The sequence below is a fragment of the Osmia lignaria genome, chromosome 10 (genome assembly GCF_051020975.1).
Source record: "Osmia lignaria lignaria isolate PbOS001 chromosome 10, iyOsmLign1, whole genome shotgun sequence".
Classification (NCBI taxonomy): domain Eukaryota; kingdom Metazoa; phylum Arthropoda; class Insecta; order Hymenoptera; family Megachilidae; genus Osmia; species Osmia lignaria.
Window position 1 is genome coordinate 13,605,619 of NC_135041.1, and position 22,971 is coordinate 13,628,589.

Sequence of the window (22,971 nt, forward strand, 5' to 3'; positions counted from 1 at the left end):
ACGCAAGGAACATTTCCGATCTCTGATCACGCAACGAGGTTGCTCGGGTAGATTAATGTGTCCGAGGGTGTTCGAGGTTCCTCGGGATTCCTCGACTGCCTGAGAGGAAGCAACATTTTGTAAAAGTTTCTCGAGTTAAATCCTCGTGGTTCAGACCTCGTGTTTTGTCTTTCGGCGCGTACTATTCAAGATGGCGGCCAAGGTGGCCAGCGGCACTCAGGGAGGTACCGATAGAGAGGAGGGCCCTGGGGTCTCTTACGCAAGTATCCTTAATCCTAAGAGTGGAACTGAAAATCGGGTTGTTAATAAGGGTAATAATAAGGAAAATATTAGCGGTCAAGTAGTTCAGCAACAGTCAGTACCGATTAAAGATCGTATTGCTTCCCAAAGTCTAACTACCAAGGGAAAATCTTATCAGAGAAGCGAAAGAAGATTTAATCCTCAGAACAAACTGGAGAAGCACTATGGAAATGAAACACCATCTCCTACTGAACAGAAACAATTGCCTGTACAGAAGAAAGCTCCAGCTGAACAACAACAAGATAATGTTGTTGGAAATGAACAGATGAACGGCGATGTTGGCAGTGATGGAGAATTTCAAACAGTAGCACCAAAGAGTGCTAGGAGGAAAGAAAAATTACGAGAACACCAACGTGATCACAGAGATCAACACAGACACCGTGATCACAGGCATCCTCTTCGTGGTCATAATGGAAGTAACGAGAGATCTTATAAGGAACGAGATCGTGGGGACAGGGATCATTTTATAGGAATTAAAGATGCGGTAAAAGAAAAAGAGGAAACAGAGACAGACTCTGAAAACCAATCCTCAACACCAGTCAAATATGTAGAAGCTCCTCTACCTACTGTTAATCCTTGGACCAAAAGCAAAATGTTGACACCACCAGCAGCACCTGTAAATTCAGTTCCTGCTGTACCTTCAGCAGTTGTACCACCTGCTGAGAAACAGACTGAGAAAGAAAAGAGGGTACTTCAACCGCAACAACAAGGGATTGTTGGTAAGTGTTGAAATACACCTAAACAATCTTTCTTTGGTTTCTTCTAAAACGAAAAAAATAAATTTATTGCATTACAGAGATATTTATAATCTTTTTTAGAATTTCAGTGCTCTTATTCTTTATTGTATCATAAAATATCCATAAATGTTTTATTCATCTTGGAGCATAGATTATCGGTAATCATTCAAATTTATGAAAGATTGAATATAGAATCTGTTGAATGTGGCTAACACAAAAAGTTATAAATTTTTAATTTTCCTTTTTTTTTTGTACTTTATGTATCAAAGAAGCCTTGTACTTTGTACATATGTTGAAAGAAGTTCTTATCTAATTTAAGCTATGAAAGTATGCTTCTGTTTCTTCAAAGGTACTCCTGATATGGGTTAAATATTAAGAGAGATCTATGGTAACTTGCTCAATTCGTATTACATGAATAAAAGTATTAGATAAAAATCGAGTAGGTCGATTAATCTTCATCCGTACAATGTAAAGATTACAAATATTGTTGTCTGCTGATTAGCTTTATACTTATTTGTGTTAATGTTATGTAATGAAAAATTATCGTTTAACAGTTATTCGTCGAATATCAATTCGATCTAATTTTACATTGCAATCAAAACCGATGTAAAAACTTTATTCAGTTAAATTGCAGTGTGATCCCCGTGTAAAATATGGAAGCATGCATTTCGCAATGGATGGATTCGAAAAATAATTACGGATGCCCAATTATGGACACGAAGCTTCACGGAAACCGCGAACAATTTTGATCGTAATCATCGTATAAAATTCTGATTTTAAAGTAATACGTGGCGTTATCGTGTTCGATTAATTTCAAAGAGAATTTCTTCGAATCTATAAACTGGATGGTATATATAAAATATTCAATTACTTTAATTTTCAACAATTTAATACGATATTAGAAAGTTGGGAAAACACTTTTTATCTATGAAATAGATTTAATCGTGTACATAATACATTTAACCGACGGCCAAGCGTAATTTCATTTTTAGGAAAGTTACAATTATTTTTCTTGTCTGCCAGTTACGAAAGCAGTTATGTGTTATTCGTTACCAAGAGAGCGAGGAAAATAATCTCCGTTTTTATATTCATTGTAACGCATATGTAACAAGATTTGTTCAGTTGTCACAGCATTGAAAGAAACGGGGTATATTTCGAATATAAGTAGCCGAGCAAATGCTACACGCATCGATAATTCAGGTGTTTGATCATTACGATGATAATAATAGGCAATTTCGAACGTCCGATTCGATCATCTTATCTGGCAACGAGTCCGCGGTACACGTGGCAAGAAAACAACCATGCTGGCAATCAACTTGTAACACGTCACCTATAGTCTTTCTTCATTTGCATAACAAATTTTTGTTTTTTTCATCTTCTTCTCGCGACAACCCTTTCTTTACTTAATTACAATATCGGTTCGCGCGCTCCAATACTATTTCACCTATCATTTTACGTATTGCAATTCCTCTAGTCAGTTGCTAACTGGTTAATCAGACAGTCGAGTGTCTGATAAAAAACCGGTTTTGATAATATCATTATAATAAACCCGAGTGTTACGTACGATATTTCAAAGGGTAGATAATTAAACATTTTATATAGAATGTTGGAACGTTCTTTAATTAGTTATAATATGATGAAGTAATTAATCATAGAAATTAAGAGTAGAAACAGAGCGATCGCTTAGCGATGAATATAGAAACTCGTAAAATATGATAATTAATATTCTTCGTACTTTGATCGGATTCACTTTTTAAAGTCTATTTGTTACTTCTGATTTAGTTATATCATCTTCGTTTATTGATCCAATTATTGCATTCGTGCACGCAAATTGCAAAGACGATGGGGGCAACGACATTGACACTCTTTCTAAGCGGTTGACAGTGGCTCGGAGTACGTGATGCAATTACGCGAGCCTCGTAACTGCATTACATTTTTCGCTGTAATCGAGACATTCACTCTGGAATCCCTCTAGTATCTATCCGATAAACAGCAAACACGATTGATCCGTAAATATAAAATCCACGTGATTTTAAGGAAAATTAAAATAAAAGCTACAGACTTCAATTTAGCAACAATTTGATCATTTTGCTAATGATGAATTTTGGAATTTTTTTTAATCGCCCGAGTTTTGCAGCATGTTTCACACACCTGCGGATGAAAAATAAAATTAAAATAAAAGCTACCGATTTCAATTTAGCAACAATTTGATCATTTTGCTAATGATGAATTTTGGAATTTTTTTAATCGCCCGAGTTTTGCAGCACGTTTCACACACCTGCGGATGAAAAATAAAATAAAAATAAAAGCTACCGATTTCAATTTAGCAACAATTTGATCATTTTGCTAATGATGAATTTTGGAATTTTTTAATCGCCCGAGTTTTGCAGCACGTTTCACACACCTGCGGATGAAAAATAAAATTAAAATAAAAGCTACCGATTTCAATTTAGCAACAATTTGATAATTTTGCTAATGATGAATTTTGGAACTTTTTTAATCGCCCGAGTTTTGCAGCACGTTTCACACACCTGCGGATGAAAAATAAAATTAAAATAAAAGCTACAGATTTCAATTTAGCAACCATTTGATAATTTTGCTAATGATGAATTTTGGAATTTTTTAATCGCGCGAGTTTTGCAGGAAAAGTATAATAATTATACGTTTCACACACCTGCGGATGAAAAAAAAGAATTGATCAACTGTTATCGATTCCCTCGTTAAACGGACGGTCGATATTTGTATGAAAATGTGTCGCAGAAAGTGAGAGTGGTGAGAGGTGAAACCAGTTTCAAGTTGTAGGCCTTCTACCTTCGATAAAAGTAGAATCGTAAAGGCCAATCAATGCCTTTCAACGGTATACACGCGTAGAACAAGTATTTCAAATAAGAATATAAAGAATAGCAAAAAAAAAAAAGACGAAGTAAAGTGTCAAGATCATTTCCTTTTGCTTTCGAACAAATGTAGTTACGTGATAAACGTACGCGTAGACAGCTTTGGAATATTGATGAACCCGAACGGTTCGAATATTCGCCTTCGAAACGGTAAAACATACCCGATGCAATTTGTAAACTTGTCTTCATTCTTCGAAAATTTTACTTTCACGAGGTGTTCATTTCCAGAACCAAAAGAGATATGTTTCAAAAATATTTCATTATTCAATTACTGAAATCTGTAGCTTTTATTTTAATTTTATTTGGACTTTTGTGGCAAAACTCGGGCGATTAAAAAATTAAAAAATTCATTATTAGCTAGATTATCAAATTGTTGCTAAATTGAAACCGTGTTTTCCTTATAAACCTTCTCGTAACCAGCACCCATGGCTTGTTCCTGCGACGAATTTATGTATTGAATTAACCGGAAGTTGTTCAACGTGCGTACGTGCAGTATTGTGTTAGTTGATTATCGATGTAACAAGATGGAACAAATCGGTTGCCATATCAAACTTTACTTCTTTACTACACTCACGAGAGACACATTGATTTGCCTGCGTGCTGCATGATATGGAAAAATTTAATATTCGCAACGCTATGACACGATAACGATAATCGTAATAAAAACGGTATCGTTTCATTTTTTATTTCCATTTTATATATTTTCAACTTTCGTTATTATTTAGGGAAGGAGACTAATTTCATTATCTGCAATTAGTAAGGGATATAGGGATAATAATGTATAATCTTCCTACGGATTACGTACTCTTCATATTCTATATTGGGTCATCACAAGCAAACATTTTTTCGAACCCATTTACGTCATTCGGTATAAAAATTTGTTAAAAAGATCTTGAAACCTTGACTTTGACGATAAAAAAAATCAAAATTCTCTTTTACGAGTACGCGATAGAGTTATCGGTATACTCTTAAGTAATATCGAAGGCATACCCGTTCTTAGAGTTTTCTGCGCCCGGAGCAATTCCAAAGAATTTCATTTTTATCATAAATATTTCCAGTTAATTTTTGGAAATATCGTGGACTAGTGGCTCATCTACTCGTTACAAGTACTTCATTAGATTTGTTCGATGTATCAGTGTATTTGTTCAATTATTACTTTGTAATCTAACTCGTTGGCTAGTTGTCAGTGTGTCTGTAACATATAGATAACTGGGTAAAAAATATTTATGTAGTACTCGAAGGAAACGAAATCGGTATCGCTTTATTCCCAGTGTATCCGTTTCTGTTCCTATCTAACCGGTAACGGTCTTTCCGAAATCGATGACAAAAGGGCTCCCGGCTGGTTTGGAAGGAGATGAAAATTGCATTTAATGCTGCTTGCACGTGAAAAGGCCTAGCGAACCAGCAGCTGCCAGTATTTACCGTGCTTGGTCGCTGCAAGCCTTCTTCGATTCTCCCTTTTTGCCTGCCAGCTCAGTGCACCGTTGACTCTCGAGCTGCAGCTGCGTTAACAGAATGGCGGGCTTTTCGTTACGTCTTTAACTTGAAAAAAAGGGGACAATTTTCTCTCGGTGTGTTCAATAACGGGAGTGATTTAAAATATTTAAAAAAATCATAAAATTTCGGAGAACTTTAAAAAAGAAACAAACAGAAAAAGCTTTAATATCGAATAAAAAAATATCGTTATTTAGGAGGTAGGGGAATATTTCTTCGTGCAATTGGATCATACGTTGGGAATGAACCTTTTACCGGTTTTAAAATGATAAGATTCGACGTACATTGCTCGTATTTTGTTCCTTAAAAAACAATAATTACCAGTAAAATATATTTATGTAGTTTGTTCGTGTTGTTCGTTATCTTCGACAAAAGGCAGTGAAAAATTTTCATAGCATATGGCAAGGAATTTACGCTACTTTTATCTGTCTCTTTTTTACCTTTATTAGGCTGGTGAAATAAAACTCGAGTAAATATTTAAAATTATCTCTTTCGAACCGTTAAGTTGATGGAATATTAAAAAAATTTTTGTATTTTTTCTCCAACATCAGATTTCGTGTTTTTCATTTTCTTCGGCTCCAATTGGATAAAATATTTAATTACGGAGCAAGGGAAAAATGAATGAAGTCGTATACGAGCACACCTGTTGCACTATTTCAAAGGTTGCTCGAAATAAGCCACGGTAATGTGACCGTTTGAGCGTTAAATACGTATGCAATTGTAACGTCGAGTACAGTCCCATTGTATTATCATTTTTTCTTTTATTATTTCTATCTCGTTCTTAGAAAGTATACGCGCTTTATGTAAACGTTATGTAAAAGTTGGAGGTATCCTCTTCTACGCGCGAACGACGCAAAGTGAACTCCAGTGAAAATATAATAAAGTGTTTAAGGAAGAAAATTACGCACGGTTGTTACAATGAAGATCAATAAAAATAAAGGTGACATCGTTCAACGTGAGTTCCTCGCACTCTTTTTCCTGCCACCGATATTTGCAGAGTACCACGTAATAAATAATCCAACGATACACTCTTATCTCACCGCGAACCTTCTGCACACACGTTTATTATACTTAAGGTGAATTTTAATATGGAGTTAAAGTATGAAGTTTAAAATGTAATCTGCAGGGAAAAAACAAATTTCATTTTAACGATCTCTTTCCTCGCGTGGAATAATACTGCATATAATATAATCGTTCATAATTCTTTTATCTCCTTTGCTTTATTTCTTACCCTTTTATTTTCAATTCTTCCGGGCACTCGAGATACGCAAGGCTCGGGGGCTGGTTACAAAGAGTAAATAACAGTTTAAATCGCACCCCTTTTATATTGAAATCTCAGACACTAGGTGTCAATAGCTCTCGGTGCGCCAGTTTTCAAACACACCGCCAAGGTATTCGCACTTAGCTATAATTGTATAAACAATGTTGTTTATTATTTTTAATCTGGCGGTTGTTGATAATGCAAATTTACACCTGGCCATTAATATTCAGGCTTCCACCCCTCTCGAGTGCTAATTTGGCTACGAGACAAAATTGGGGTAGCCCGGTCTGCCAACGAGATAATGCCTCCCGCACCAGCAAACAATGAGTTAAAATTCCAACCATTCGGACGGTGTCAGAAAAGCAGGCTCGAAAAGTTTTTTAACCGACTTAGAAAAAGGAGGAGGTTACTCAATTCGATCAGTATTTTTTTTTTTTTTTTTCTTTTTAAACCTGGAACGTTCAGGTCACGTGCGTTCCTTTATACACAGAATGACTTTTTGCGTTTCTTTACAAGGTGACACTAATAATTTACCTCGCGCTTTGTTTCTTTTTCTTTTTCTAGAAAAACTTTTGTACAGGAAAGATAGAAGAATTCTACATCGGTGTCACAACACGTCGACAAATAGAGGATTAACTTTAGACGATTGAATAATCAAGACTGACCGGAGAAACGCGAACGCAATGATTCACTTTAATAACCGTACGACGTTTTTATAACAGGCGCTAGTTGATTACATTCTAAAGAACACCTGCAGTTACATCAATAGTTCATTACTCGTTGAATTTTCATGGAATTCTACATCGGAGATAAGTTTTGTCCAGCTCCCAAGTGTATGAGATAATCGAGTCTGTAAGACGAGAAGCGCACCGGTGGCTGGTTACTTTCGCTTTTGCGCTGATTTGTGTTTTTGAAGCAAACGAAAGATCGACTACCAGTGAAAAAGAGGTCAACGAGAAAATCTACGACTGTGTATCACTTGCGTAACCAGGCTGTGGTTAGAGTTAGCTGTTCGCTTCTAGCGGCCTCACGCTGCATTGATTATTTATAGAAAATAAGGAAATCAACGATAATGTCAAACTCTGTCCTGGGAGAGTGGTGTCCGTTGAAAAATTCGTGAAATATTTATCGGATCACCTCGGTGTTTACGAACGTGTATTCTTAAAATACTAAGAAATTTACATTTCAAAGAAAGATTGCCACTGGAAGAGACAGAAGCATTTTTATAACGTTTTATCTCCTCGATAATATCGATCAGATTAAATATCTACCTTGGAAATAGATTACTACATTGTACTTTCATGTAAAGTTTTAACTATTTTTGCACGATGTAACAATATAACGCGACACTTTTATTTCTTACCACATTTTTTGAACTCTAGCTGCGGGCAGTTATAGATAAAAATATTTACGAAACACGTGTGCCGAAGATAATCGAGGTCACCAAGTTCTGTATAGATTATAAGTGTCACGATAAGAATGCAAGTTTCAATTGAAAAATTTATCCTTAATTCTATAAATTTAATATTAATCTAATGCTCTGATGTTTGTTACAGAGAACGGTATCAACGCAGGAAACCACCCTACCATTGTTACAGCGTCAAAGGATAGGAGAAAATTTAATCAAAAGGTTCGTGGTGATTCTATCGTTGATCGATCATAGCAGGATTATTATAATATTAATCAATATTTTATGCATTAACTGGATACATGTAAATAATTTATCTGTTAATCCTTTCGTTGCCAAGGGAAACTGCATACAGAAAAGGGGTAGAGAAATGGCAAAAAATTTTTGTATAAAATGGTAACGAAAGGGTTAATAAATATAATTTCAGATTTTTTGTTTACGGGATATAATTAGAATTTAGTTTGTGACTTTAACAGGCGAGCGATTTCTCAGACATCGGTGATTGGCCCTCATTGGGAGCTCAAGGAGATGTAGGTTGACTTTATTTACCGTTCTTATTCATATTTATGTATCGTCTTTGTCACTGTTCTACGACGTTATGGCAGTATTTTGAAAATGCAAAAGCTAGAACTTATAGAGTATGATTAATATACCTATGAGCGTAGAACTTTTGCCAAAGTAACTTCGAATCTGGCCTCATTACGGACAAACTGTTTGTCCGTGGGGTTATTATTCGACTCGTACAGTCATTGACGACTAAAGTTCTATTATACAGTAGTTAATATTTCTGTACACGTTTACCGAACAAATAATATTTTTCATTAGAAAAAGACAACTGTGACCGCGCCGAAGCAGAATGGTGTGGTTGAACAAAATACTGTTAAAGAAAGTAGTGGAACCCCTACTGAAAATAGAGGGAAGGAGAACAAGGAGCAGAATCACTGTCAGGAGGACAGTGATGAAAATACAGATGTCACTGAAAAGAAAAAAAAAGGTATAATCTTTGATTTTCTCTTGTCCGTATAATATAAATAAGGTAAAGCTAATTGTCTTTTAAACTTTCAGTGAATAAGCAAAAATGGGTACCATTGGAAATAGATATAACGAAGAACCGAGGTAAAAGGGAACGCTCTCCAAAGTATCACAATCAAAGAGACAAAAGTGGAGACGGTATTTAATTTAGCTTAGTTCGTTGCTGATGGTAGTTTCAAATGTTCCTGGATAATAATTTTAAAACAACTTTTTCAACAGACACAGATTCTTATAGAAACAGAGAACACGATAGACCGACTTATAATACAAGAGGTGGACGGGGTGGCAGAAGTTACAGGGGCAGAGGAGGACGAGGTGGACGAGGTGCTTATCGTGGTAGTTTTAGGCATAGGCAAGACTATTCAAATTACACAGCAGATTATATGCAGGTGATTATTTACGTTCATTGTATTATATCTTAATAAGTAAGGAATTAAAATAATTGGATAATGATAAACATGATGAAACAATTTGTTGGGAATCTCTCAGAACATTATATGTTGAGAAAAAATGAAAGTAGACCTGATTTTATTAAACATTTTAAAATAAAGACAACCTTTTTGAAACAAGTATTACAAATGATGCTTTGTTTTTATAGATGCATAAATTCGGACATCTGGATCCTCCTTATATGATGCCTTACGTAGGAACGTTTTATTACAATAGCACAAATTGCGTCTTAGACACGGTAACGCTGAAGGAATACATAAGGAATCAAATGTAAATTTAACGATTCGTTTTAAACGAGTAAACTAATGTTTAGATCTTACAGTGCAATATTGTAACTTTTCAGAGAATATTACTTCAGCGAGGAAAATCTTTTAAGAGATTTCTTCCTGCGTCGTAAAATGGACGCGCAAGGCTTTTTACCTATTACTTTAATAGCGTCCTTCCATCGGGTACAGACTTTAACGATGGACGTAGGACTCGTTATCGAAGCGATTATGGGATCGGATAAGTTGGAATTAGTAGATGGATTCAAGGTAAACGAATATGATTTGAAAATGTTGCACAAATTGTAATTTAAATCCAACTACATTTCACGTGTATCGGATAAAAAGATTTGTGCTAGAGAAAAAATAGAAGAGGATTCGCTGACACCGTTCGGACTTAAAGTCCAATGAATGGGGTTTGAAAGTAGACCTCCTCACAAACGATTTTAAAAAGGCATCAGATTAATTAAATTTGAAACGATAATATTATTTTTCTATTTATCAGGTGAGAACAAAAATAGATCCTTTGAAGTGGCCGATTTTGGACGCAGCCGGAAATCCTGTATTCTCGGAATCGTCTGACATTGCAAATCCGTCTCAAAATGAAGTAATACTTTCCGCGTCCGAATCGTCCGATTTTTGCCCCGCTGCCAGACCCTTACCAACGATTCCTATTCCCCCAGTTCCACGTGTACTTCAATCCAACCACATTGTCTCAACAGTAGGAAGAGTCAGTGAATCAGAAAGTGTATCCTCGTCGGTAGGCGACAGTTTGAATCCTGACGTGCCGGAGTTTATACCGAATGAATTGACAAACAAGAATAATGAAGCTGTTGCGCCTAACAGTGATAATGAACCAGGAAAAACCGAGGAACAGTCGGATGAACTGAATAGCATTCCAGCATCGTCGAATAACGATGATTCAGAGACGGTTTCGAGCAGTGAATCATCTAAAATGTCAACAACGGTCAAGTGTTCTAGTCCAACCCAAGCGTCGGAAGTACAAATTAATGGAGACTCCCAATCTGGCGTTAACGTTTGGAAAGAGGTAAATTCTTTTTCGTATATCTTCAATGTCACTTTGAATAACTTGAGTTAATGAAAATGATAGGTAAGGCGAAGGGTGAAATCATCGCATAAGGAGAGAAATGAAGAAAGAGAGAAAATTGATAACGTTAAAAGCCAAGAAAGAGAAGAGTTGGACTTTCAGTTTGACGAAGAACTCGATACTCCACCTCCAACTGGTCGTCACAATGCCTTCTCTGAATGGTTTGTTACTGTTCATCCAACATTTTCTTTACGTAATTTAAGTTAATCTGTAATTAATTTGATAGGTCCGAAGACGAAGAAGATAATGAATTGTCAGATGGTGATGTCAATAAGCTATTAATTTTTACACAAACGACGGTATCTATGCCTACACGAATTCCAAAACACGAGGGTCATGATCGAACTGGTGATTGGACAACTAGGGTAAAAATGACTCAAGATCTTGAACAAGCCATCAATGATGGATTGTATTATTACGAAGAGGATTTATGGATAAAAGATGGTCAAAGGGTAAGTTGAAACATTCTAAAACATTTTATTAGTATATTTAAACTGTATCATCATTTTATAGTATGGATCATCTTCCTCAATTGGAAGTTATAAAACTGTTAATGTGATTAGTCAAGAAGATTTTGAAAAAATGGCACCCAAAATGCCTAAGAAAGCTAATCCAGAAGTTCCTCCGCCACCTCCTTCCGCGATGGATGATCTCGAGGTATCTCATTCGCTTCCAACACAGGTACTTCGTTTTTCTCTTTTGAATGTTACTTAAATTTACAATGTTTATATTTTTATGTTTTAAATCGTCAGGTGCCAATAGGTTTGGACAATCAAGAGAGAAGGAATCGTCGAATGGATAGAAACCGGTGGAATGACAAATCAAGACTCGGTAGAAGTGGTAGAAGAGGGGTGGTTCCTCGTTTCTTCGCTGTAGTGAAGGACGAACCATCGGTAGATCCTAGAACACCCCGGAAAAGAAAAACACGACACAGTAATAATCCTCCTGTCGAACACCATGTCGGTTGGATTATGGACGTTCGGGAACATCGACCGCGTACATATTCTACAGGGTATGTTTTCGTTATGCAAACGAAACTAAGCTCAAATTGTCATTGCTTGCTAAACAAATACATTATTTCTGATTTTAGAAGTAGCGCAGGAACAAGTCCAAACGAAGGTTACCTTGCAAGCAGTTATGGAAGCGTACCGCAATCTTTGCCCGCTTTCCAGCATCCAAGTCATGCTCTCTTAAAAGAGAATGGCTTCACCCAACAAGCTTATCACAAGTATCATTCGCGTTGCTTAAAAGGTACGAATTCCCAAGTATTTATTAGCCAACCCGTATCTAAGATTATTTCATTTTAAACTAAATGATGATACATATTATTTTGTCTTCTTTTCCCGACTGAGGGACAGTAGTGATGAGAAAAGATGATCTGAAGCTTTCTTAACGTATCGTGATATGCTTTAAACGATTCAAGGATATTGATCCTAATCACGTGATACTTTATTTCAGAACGCAAGAGGCTAGGAATCGGTCAGTCTCAAGAAATGAATACACTTTTCCGTTTCTGGTCGTTCTTTTTACGGGAAAATTTCAATCGTACCATGTACGAAGAATTCAGAAGTATAGCCAAAGAAGACGCGTCCGAAGGTTATCGATACGGTCTGGAATGTCTTTTCAGATTCTATAGCTACGGTTTGGAAAAAAGATTTAGACATCACCTATACAGAGATTTCCAAATCGAAACGATACACGATTACGAGACTGGTAAGTATATTTAATTAATCAATACTGAACTTGATGCACACGATAGATTGTTTAGCTATAATTTTCTTTGATAGTTGAACAGTTAACTTGTGATACAGCAAACTATATGTTTATTTACCACAGCGAGGATGATCACCTCGGACGTGGCATATAACATAGCAACAGGTTTATCTCTTTCTTTGTGTCGTGCAGGTCAGTTGTATGGATTAGAGAAATTCTGGGCGTTTTTAAAGTATTACAAATACTCCGATCAACTTCAGGTAGATCCAAAATTACAGGAGTATTTATCCAAGTTTAAGAGCATCGAAGATTTCAGAGTGGTTGAGGTAAATACATCACTTTTCATTCTCATTCGCGATCGATCAACTTTTCCGATGACACTGAAAAATATATATATGTTGCAGCCTCAAATAAATGAAATGTTGCAAGGATTTGCCGCCCACTCGCGATCTCAGGCTGCAAAGAGACGCAACAGAAGCGTCTCCGAAAGTGCCGGGGATGGCGAGGCTTCACCGACGAGTAGAGTTCGTCGATTGTCTGGTGGTTCCAGTACCGTAACACTGCCAACCTTGGGTTCCGAAAACAATCATAACGCGTTGAAGCTTCGCGTTGATTCGGTTAATCTTTCACAGCTTCGTAACAGAACCGGTTCGTTCGGTTCCGGCCGGTTAGGGCATTCCAGAAGACGGAACGATACCGCCTCCTCTTCGACCAGCCAACGAGATTTGAATAAACAGCCACCCCGAAGCAGACACAATTCCGGTTCCTGTACGAAGCCGCAGGAGGTGAGCAAATCTCAGTCCACTGCCAGAGATCGGTTGCAAGCGACCTTCAAGTCTGAGCAGACGAAATCGGTCACGATCAAGACGGAGACCACGTTGATCTCTCAAAAGTGAGATCAACCGAAGGGTAAGTGCGCGCAAAGCACTTGCTCGATTTGCTAAATCGATACGAACGCGTTCGCTCCTGGAAATATGATACTTTGTGTTCTAAACAAAGAGACGAACATTTGAAGTAAACCCAGGAGTACTGCTAAACGTGTAAAACTGTGAGCACAAAAACTTTTCTGTATATAGACAATGAATGTCAGGTCCTTGACGTTGAGGATCGTTAGGAAAGAATATAAGTGAAACACCCCTGCGGACGAAGGTGAGAGAAAGAAGGATACCTTCGTCAACGAGACAAAAAGTTCATCGAGCTGTTTTTAAGGTAGTTCGTTAAGGTTGTATTTACGGATATATATATATATATTCGGCTGTTCTTGCTTGCATCAGGATTGTACTGAATTAAACTTTGCTCAGTTGTCCTGTTAGGATGCTCGTTAAATACCGTAGCGGAAATGAGAAGGACCCAGAGTGGACGAGTAAATGAAAAATCCAGGTACGATAGCGTGTACGTTTGATAAGGTCAGTTTGAATTCATACGTTTGCTTTAAATGATCGTTCGAGCGAATTTCTTTTCTTTTTTACGAAGAGACGTGACACGAAGTCATAGGTTTGTCATCGTTCTTCAAACACCTAATTCATTACCGATAACAATTGAAAAATGAAAAATGCTTTTCTGATTATTTTTTATTATTCGATTGTTATTATCACATTTATCGAGGGTGATTTATAATGAAATTTTTATACCTGAATAGGTATAAAAATTCCTCGTGATTTTCAAAGTGAACGGTACTAAATATTGTCTCTTTAATTATTGACATACTTAAGAATATAATTGATCGTACTCAAAATTCTCATTTCGAATGGACACTGACACTTCAAGTTACTGAGAACGTCAAAATGTACAAATATTTAACGGCAGCGTTTGAGCTGGTTTCGATTTTTAAATTTACGAAACATATCACGCGTGTGGTTTTTGTTACTCGTCATTTTTCAATACCAATAACTGTACTGTCTTCGTGTAATTTGCACAAAGTGTTGAATTACTGGCCAGGAAAAGTTCTAAAAGATCCGTCGATTTAAGTGAACGTTTAGTTACACGGGAAAATAATTAGATTGTTAAACGACATCAGTGCTTAAAGGGTCGAGTCAAGTGAACCTTTCAAAATTACACACGAGGTTGTATAAAACTTGATAAATGAAACGTACTCAGTTCGTGGCCGGTGCACAATGAATTATTATTAGTTTTAAGTATAGAAATGTACAAGGCTATTTTTTTCTTTTTTTTAAATTAAAATACACTTAATTCTGTTAATGCTGATAGAAAAGAACTATTACCAAGGATCAGTTACCAATGGTGAACAATTATGTCAATTTTAGATACATAATACTTTGCTTCGTTTTACTTGCACTGTCAGTGAGAAAAAAAGTCAATTTTATCATCAAAAACGTTCTCTGCCATGTGTGCTTTGACTCGTGGACTCAAAACATAGAGCTTCTAATCAAATTTCTTTGTGAATCCATTTCTCCAATTCTTTGTGAATCCGAAAAAAGGCACATTTGTCTACTTTTTGCCCTTTCGCATAGACTGTGAACACAACAACTTGGACTATTGCTGGCCAAGAGTCGCTTTTCCTTTAAAAATAATCACGATTCAGAAATAAGTTTTATGTATAGATTATATTTCTATAAATCTAACGAGTGTACAATCAATCTAGAAAATGAAAAGGATTGGACTTCCCTTGTGAATCAAAGTAATTAAAAGCAAAATGAAATATCTAAGATCTTTCACTTGGATAAAAGAAACACGTACAATTGTTTGCAAAGTACTACTGGTTTTATAAAGAATGCAAATTGAGTAGTTAGAATTTATTAGAAAAATAGTCAAAGCATTGCTTGTTAAATTGACGAAAACTTAATGAATTTTATTGTTTACGAGGAACAACAGAAAAAGCACAAAGCAATTAGAAAAAGAATCCTGAGAGACGAATGGCTGGCTCATTCTCTGGATACCCAGTGTTCTCAGTTTCTTTTTTTTCCAGAATGCGAAAGGGTTGAAAAGTCGACATATTACACGCATAACGAATGCTTTACACTCTTTGAAACATGATGTTCTAGCTTTTTAAATGGTACTAGTCACGCACTGAGTCAAATGCAGTCGAAATGCACCGTTCTGAACTTCAGTCGACCGAATATCGTGCTTGTAACAAATCCAACAAGTCGTATAATTGTAACACCGTAGTAGTTCTCTTGAAATTGTTTGTAACAAAGTTGAGTTTCTTTTCTGAAAACTTGATTATTCGCCTCATAGCGAAAGAGATCATCTTCGTTTGCATTCTTCATTGACGGAGTACTTACAACAGAACAATTTATCCAGATAGGATAAAAGATTTCTTGTTCTTATGTTCCTTAACACGTTTGGAAATTTTGAATGATTGAAAACATCAAGGTTTCGCTCTTTTCCGTGGCTACGAATTATTTTTTTTCTTTTAATATCCAGATGATACTTCTTTTTTTTTCTGTTTTTTTATTTTTTGTTTTAAATATTTGGATAAATCGTTAGTTAAATCCATAGAGAAATCTTGACGATGATCAAGTAGATAGCAATATTGCAATTAGCTACCGGAACTTATTGAAATTTCTTTTTTTCAGTGGCGTTAAAAATAGAAAAATGAATTTAATCGCGCGTCGAACTTCGTCCGAGTTCTGTTTAGCCAGAAGCCACTGAGGAAATTTTCAAATGAAATTAGCAATATTAATGTTTCATCTATTGGAACTTACTTTCTCAACTTTTCAATGGCTCAAGAGAGAGATTTTATCCTCCAGAGAAAGGATAGGAAATTTTGTAATAGAAAATATGACAAAGACTACCTTAAGCGATACGGTATGGTTTCGTTACCATCTGAAAAATTGATAATCTTTCATGTGTTCATTAGTTTCGTGAAACGGCAAAGAATATTTTCATTCTTTCCACGATCGTTTATACACATCCATGCAATTATCTCAGAGCAGAAATCGACCTAACTTTTTACATTTTCAAGAATTTGCATGTATCTTCTAATTATGTGATCCTCTCAAAGTGAATAACAGAAATATACAATTATTTATTTATTAGATGAGAGTAATATCAACTCAAATCAGAATGGACATACGAATGCAAAGTGTCAATAGACGAATAACAATAAGCTCTCTGCATTCATACAGTTTCTTCCCTCCATCGTCTTCCCATTGAATCTTTGCTAGAACCAAAACATGAAGTTCATATTACAGTTTTCCAAACTTCATCCACAACTTTATTTTTGCACCAGAAATATATCGACGAGGTTCACAGATTCACTTAGCTAGTACTTGTTGCCTCTTTGAATCAATTATAATTGTAAAATACACAAGGGTGTCTGAAGATGATGGCCTCCTTAAGTAATACATTTTCAGTATCTGAAAACTTTTAACAGAGAATCCTTAAGTAATTAAAAAGACCATTTTTTTCATAGACACCCTACAGATTCATAATTGTGCAAGTCCTTGAGATGCTAAACTCGTTCTAACGAAAAATCAAAAAGACGATCTAATTGTCTTTGGAAATAGTGATATGATTTTAGAGTTCCTATATACCCCGTTCGAATTAACGATCAAAGGATTATTCATTGCTTTCCAATCGATAATTGTTTGCATCAGACTTCCGGTTCGTAAGGTGTTAATACACGATCATGACTCGTTATAATTTCCTGTTAAACTTTTGTTTTCTTATTTATCTTCAATTTCATGCCATTAAAATCCCGTGAAAATATACAGTATTACAATAGTTTCAAAATTAACTGGTCATCTTTCAAGTCACTCGATCGTGTTCTTTTTTTACTTTATATATAACAGGGGAAAGAATGGCAATCGGTCAAAATTTGACCCTTCATTTTCATTGACTGACCGACCATTTAAACTTAGACGAAATATCGAGCGGACGAAGATCGATTAGCACAACGCGAATACTAAAAATACGGTGCCAGAAGTTTAAAAAATAATTTAAAAAAAAAAAGGAAAAATGTCCCGCGGTTACTTTACGTACATAACAGTCTCCGTTTTGCCATTTTGTACACGGTGACACTTGTAGAATTAACTAGGCTAGCTTTTAAGCGAATGACGATTCTCTACTTTAAAAAAGAAAAAAAAAAGAATAAAATGTAATATTACAAAAGGAAAAAAAATGAATGATCGTAGGATTAATCGAAGTATGATTAGAAATAATGATAGATTTTTCATAGTGATCGCTCATGAACGCGGATTTTGTATATTAAATTAATTCACCCCCTTATCGTACTCTACCGTTTAAGAACGATTCATTTGAAAATTGTTTAAACAATTTCTTACGTAGTCTTTAAATCGATAGTGAAATTTCTAAAAACAATAATATATAAAAATATAAAATTACGTGTCAGTGAACACTTTCGTTACAAAAGATTGTTATAGTTGAATATGAATAGAATTATTTATAGTTTGCAAGTATTCTGGATAATCTAGATAAATAAATCATTTCTTTTTTTTTTTTAGAATGATTTAATCCCTTGTCTTAGTTATTTATTGTTACAGTGCTAGAGTAAAATAAAACAGTAGACTTCATTTACGATGGAGATTTATGGATTATAATGCTACCACTCTTTGCTTTCCTTCGATTAATACCGTGTGGGGCTTATGGTGAATATCTTTATCAATTATTTTTCAATGTTTCATCAATATTGTTCTATGTTTATCAGAAGTTTAATAGGTTTAATAAGCTCTGGCAATTGTTGAAGAAAATGAAATCTTGTGTTCAAATCTGTGCTCTGAAATGTGATATGAAACTAGAGGGGGTAGTTTAATCGTGTTAGTGGAAAATAGAATACCGATTGTACTTTACATCATTGTTGTTTAATAAAAAAATCCTGCTTCCAATAGACAATGATACTTTGATCTCAACGTGGAATCCAAGATACATTTGGCTGCCACGAAACTTAATAACAGAAAGAAATAATAATAAAATGGTACGATAAGGGGTTGAAAGTGATCTACGAGGATGGGTCGAAATGTTTTCTTTTCATTTCATTAAAGAAAATAAACGAGTTACCATTTTTATTCAACTAAATTATACAAAATATGAAAGCTTTATTTATACAGAGATAATAGTGAAAAATTAATTAAAAGAATCAGAAAAGGACAGAGCATTTCAACTCACCCTCGTACATTTCTCCACAAACGACGATTCTATAAAATAAATGTAAATAATTTTTACCGGAAGTCCTTGGAATCACGTCACCAGGCCAATACCCTGTTATAAAGGGGAGAAAAAAAAAAAAATAAAAAAAGATAGCACATATTGCAAGTTCTTATACTGTTACTTATATACATACATACATATATATTCTATATATATATTCTATATATATGTATTTTGCTAATAAAATATTAATTTTACACTTAAGGCTTATGCTAAACGTACACTCACATGGGTGGGGGAGGGGGTTGTCAATAAAGCGGGGTTAAAAAAAGAAGATAGCGTGTTTAGAAAGACAATGTTTCCTATAGAAAATGTACTCCATAACAGTTTCGTGCACGTGGTTTGTCACCAATTGAATTTCATTGGCACGAAATGTCGAGGAGATTCAAGCTGGATTATTCAAACCTCATTTAAATCGTACATTATTTTATAGACTATATTGTTCCTATCTTTTACAAACACGAAATGAAAATATTACGATTATTTATTTAACGAGAATTTATCTTTTCCGTTGTTACGATGATCTCGTGTTTCAATCGATTTTGGCTCACATAAATTTTTACACTAATTAAATATAAATAGTCTTAATGAACAGCGGGATATACCAAACGCCGTGAAAATAATAGACGAAATTTGGCAAAAAATGAAACTGGCGGGACTTTGCGAGGGAAATGCAGCCTCGTTGAGATGAAAATGGTCGAAGAGAAAGAAAAAATTCTTTTATTTCTCCTTTTTATAAATTTATACGCTTCAAGGGTTGCAGGGAAAATGATGGAAGATTTTCATTCGCGCGGGTAGTGCCTTCGACTGAAATGTATCTTCAACACTCGCCAGTTAGTTCTTCGGTTCTTCTAATTCTACTCTGGATTTAAAAAAGGTGCCTGACTGAAAAAAAAAATACCAATTTCGAGCATTTTTTCACTCGAGCGATCAATGCTTCCAGTGGTATGAAACCATAGAAACATGGCATCAATTTCATAATATAATTAACGAACTAACACTGATTTCCAAGTTTCAATTATTTTATGTTATCGCCGTATATTCGTGATTTCAAACCACTGTAAAGCTTCACGAGACAGAACTGACGAAAAATCCGCAGAGAAACGTTTAAAGACTATCATAGCTGTATTAATCGATAACGAGAAACACGCCACCTAATTAATTTCCAATAAATAATAAAAAAACGTATTTATTCACAGCGAACTCGCCGTGTCCTTTAAATAAAACAACCAGGCGATTAAATTCGGTCATTTTCGCTAGAATGGAGGATAAACCGATGTATTTTTTCAGATTTAGACGAGCACTTAGACAATGATAGATAGTGGTTTCTTACCGATCTGAACGTACGACGATCTTTTTTGCATAATACACGATTTAAAAAATTGGAGAAAGAAAATAAAAAAATAAACGATGTCGAGCAGACTTCGACCATGTAAATAACGGTATACATATATTAGCGTAATGAGCAATATACATAAAATAATAATATAGAAAGGTGAAAAATACGTGCGCGAGGAGCAATTGTGTATGCGTGTGTGTGATTGAATACACGGAGAAAGCAAAATGAAAAAAAAAAAATATAGATATATATATATATATTATATATATATATAATATAATTTACATATTATAGATGTAGTATATTTGCCTAGGGACGTACGCGAAATTAAGGGTGAAAATTGTGGTGAAGAGAGGTGTCGTGTGAACGATCTCCGGATCCTGTATGAATAGTAAGGTTGTAACGTTTGTGAATGTATAAAATAAAACAAAAGAAAAAAAAAAGGACAAAAAAACCGGACTGCAAAAGAAATTATCGCGTCGATTTATTTATTTCTCTATTCATTTTGTAGAATAGAGGCAAGTGCAATGGAATATGGTCGAATTTCTTTTTTTAGTGTAAGAGACGGGGGAGGGTAACTACGCTTGTAATTTCTCGACCGGAACTACCGTGGGCCATGTGGCAACGTACAACTCCGCTCGTAACCATAAAGCTTGGAAACATTGCCAGCAGATACAATTTAACATTCTGCCTCTCTTTGCCCGAGTAACCATTTACCATCGCCGCAGGACACAGGAATAACACCCGTTTCCTATTTCGATTTTTTTTTTCTTTTTTTTTTTTTCATTTTAATTACATCACGAGTTACGAATTTTTAGTAGTGAAAGGAAAATAGGATAGGATAACGAGTTCTCGCGGCTTCGTTATAATACAAATAAATACAAGTCCTTTATTTTCTTACGCTCTTAATTACACTATTTCTTTTGTCTATCTTCCAGCCAGTCGAACTAGTCTTAAAAACGTGAATCCTCCGGATACTGTCTTGATTTCTCAAGGTAGCTGTGTAATTGACGACCCAGTCTAGGGGATGGTGTCCATGGTACTCGACGTCCTAGACGAGGCGCGAAAAGGGGTGGAAGCAATTGTTCTTCGGCGTACAATTCCTCTTGATCATTCGGGTAAGCGTAGGAGAAGAATTCCTCTCCCGATTCTCTTCCCAACCGAGGAGTGAATTGAGTCGGTTGCCTCTTCTCGCCTCCTGCAAACGAATCAACAGAATTTCTAATTAGACGTTGTAAAAAATATTAGCCGGATCTCACGTATTCGAGGAAAACACGATCGAGACTAAACACATAAATGTTTAACCGGTCGGCAAAAATACCTGGAATCGTGATGACCGCCCAACGGGAGCCATCGAGGATGTTCGCGAGAGTCTCGAGATTCGGATCGGTTTCCAACTTCCTGTCGGCTCTTCGTCGTCGCCCTAATCGCGGACCGAACCACATGCCACCACTGCTGATTTCCTGTGTCGTGCGTTTTATACACTTGCCGTCGGTGCACGAGCCAAACTCGTTACCCGGTGTTCTGTCATTGCTAACGCTGCTCGGTGATTCTCTACCTTCTAATTAAAATTAACGTTCGATGTAAGGCAATGCCGTGATTTTTCAGAATAATTATTTATTTAACTTCTAAACCGGTGAAAGCCTTTTTATTTTAATAATATTTTGAATTAAAAGGACGTACCGTATTCGCCGGAAGTGGATGACACCACGCATAGGAGGCAAAGCAGGGCGCAAATGGTGGTGGCGCGATGGGGTGAAATCACAACGGAACCGATCATCTCTCGCTGAAATGCACCGTATCAAGAGACTTGTCGCCGAATGATGTCGATACAGTGGCGATGCACAGGTTTTATAGGGTCGCAGAAGCTACCCTTCTTCGGGGGTTGCTTACGTTCCCGTTTCTTTCTCTGTTCTTCCACTTAATTCTCTCCCTTTTCTCTTCGTTCGATTTCAATTCGAACGCAAACATCCAACCCCGCTGGGGACAATCTTGACGTCCCACGAAGCGATTCGTCTCAATTTCAATCGTGATCCACGCTCTTCCATACTTAATGAGTAGAGGTATGCGTCCTGCAAAACCACCCCTGACGCCTCTGCAAGCCGGAAACGTTTCTACGCTTTCCATTCATTGACTCGACTGGGATTTCACCGCCATTTGTTTCCACATTTCCCTTTGTTTCTCTTATTTTTCTCTTTTTCTCGTTGGAGGGCTAAATAACGTTCCTAGGCTTAATATAGTAAGAATTTCAAATAGTTCTTTCAACGATGAGATATTTTGGTAATTTCGTTATTTTCATAAATTCTCAAGTAAAAGGTGATTTTCTTAAAATTAAACCGTTGATTTGCGATCAATGATTTTACAAAATTTCAAACAAAGACGAATGCCTGGCAAATGACTTGCAATGTTCAACATAGGAGCAAAAATAAAGTTGATTCTGGAAGCGAGAATCGACGGATCACCCTCGGTTTCCTATCGTATGAAACTCAGGAGGGTTCCGTCGGGACAATCTGTTCTCGATTAAGCTTGTCAATTAACCAATTCAATTTCGGGATCGACGAGATGGTGGCGCGTTGAATATCGACCGTTTCCTCTATAAAAGCTCGATTGTTCCCGTTGATCGAGGCATTTATTGCCCGATCGCCGAGCCACGCGTGTCGTTTGAAATAATTATAAATTACCCAGGATATACCTAAAATTGTTTGTTATACCTGAAAGCATTCGCGTCACAACAAGTGTTCCGTTCGATATTTGCGAGACAGTAAATTCGAGCAGAAGACGCGAACCATCTCCCATTGAACAGCATTGTTTACCAAAGCGCAGTAGTTTCGAAGGATAAACAA

General features: G+C 36.0%; 2 protein-coding genes across 9 annotated transcripts; one reads left to right on the top strand and one right to left on the bottom strand.

Moving 5' to 3' along the window:
• Nucleotides 1-81: 81 nt before the first annotated feature.
• larp (La related protein) lies at nucleotides 82-20,582 on the top strand. Of its 8 annotated transcripts, none has more exons than XR_004582736.2 (18): nucleotides 82-1,019; nucleotides 8,243-8,316; nucleotides 8,571-8,624; nucleotides 8,920-9,088; nucleotides 9,160-9,264; nucleotides 9,346-9,515; nucleotides 9,725-9,846; nucleotides 9,920-10,109; nucleotides 10,345-10,887; nucleotides 10,951-11,108; nucleotides 11,174-11,399; nucleotides 11,461-11,628; nucleotides 11,700-11,959; nucleotides 12,038-12,198; nucleotides 12,406-12,660; nucleotides 12,853-12,986; nucleotides 13,065-13,869; nucleotides 13,962-20,582. XR_004582736.2 is itself a non-coding variant. In XM_034336777.2 (18 exons), exons 2-18 carry the CDS (start codon nucleotides 7,370-7,372, stop codon nucleotides 13,554-13,556), a joined length of 3,300 nt encoding a protein of 1,099 aa, XP_034192668.2. In that variant the 5' UTR covers nucleotides 5,395-6,380; nucleotides 7,251-7,369; the 3' UTR covers nucleotides 13,557-20,582. The 8 variants fall into 8 exon arrangements, 7 of the variants coding, with proteins under 7 accessions (XP_034192636.2, XP_034192649.2, XP_034192668.2 ...); XM_034336777.2 differs by lacking the exon at nucleotides 82-1,019 and adding exons at nucleotides 5,395-6,380; nucleotides 7,251-7,388 and having other exon boundaries at nucleotides 13,065-20,582; XM_034336760.2 differs by lacking the exon at nucleotides 82-1,019 and adding exons at nucleotides 5,395-6,107; nucleotides 6,211-6,380 and having other exon boundaries at nucleotides 13,065-20,582.
• Nucleotides 20,583-20,888: 306 nt separating this feature from the next.
• Nucleotides 20,889-22,211, bottom strand: Pban (pheromone biosynthesis-activating neuropeptide). The gene is made up of 3 exons (XM_034337154.2): nucleotides 21,812-22,211; nucleotides 21,450-21,689; nucleotides 20,889-21,326 (listed from the first exon to the last, which is right to left on the bottom strand). The coding sequence occupies exons 1-3, from the start codon at nucleotides 21,906-21,908 to the stop codon at nucleotides 21,082-21,084; spliced, it is 582 nt and encodes a 193-aa protein (XP_034193045.1). The 5' UTR covers nucleotides 21,909-22,211; the 3' UTR covers nucleotides 20,889-21,081.
• Nucleotides 22,212-22,971: the final 760 nt, after the last annotated feature.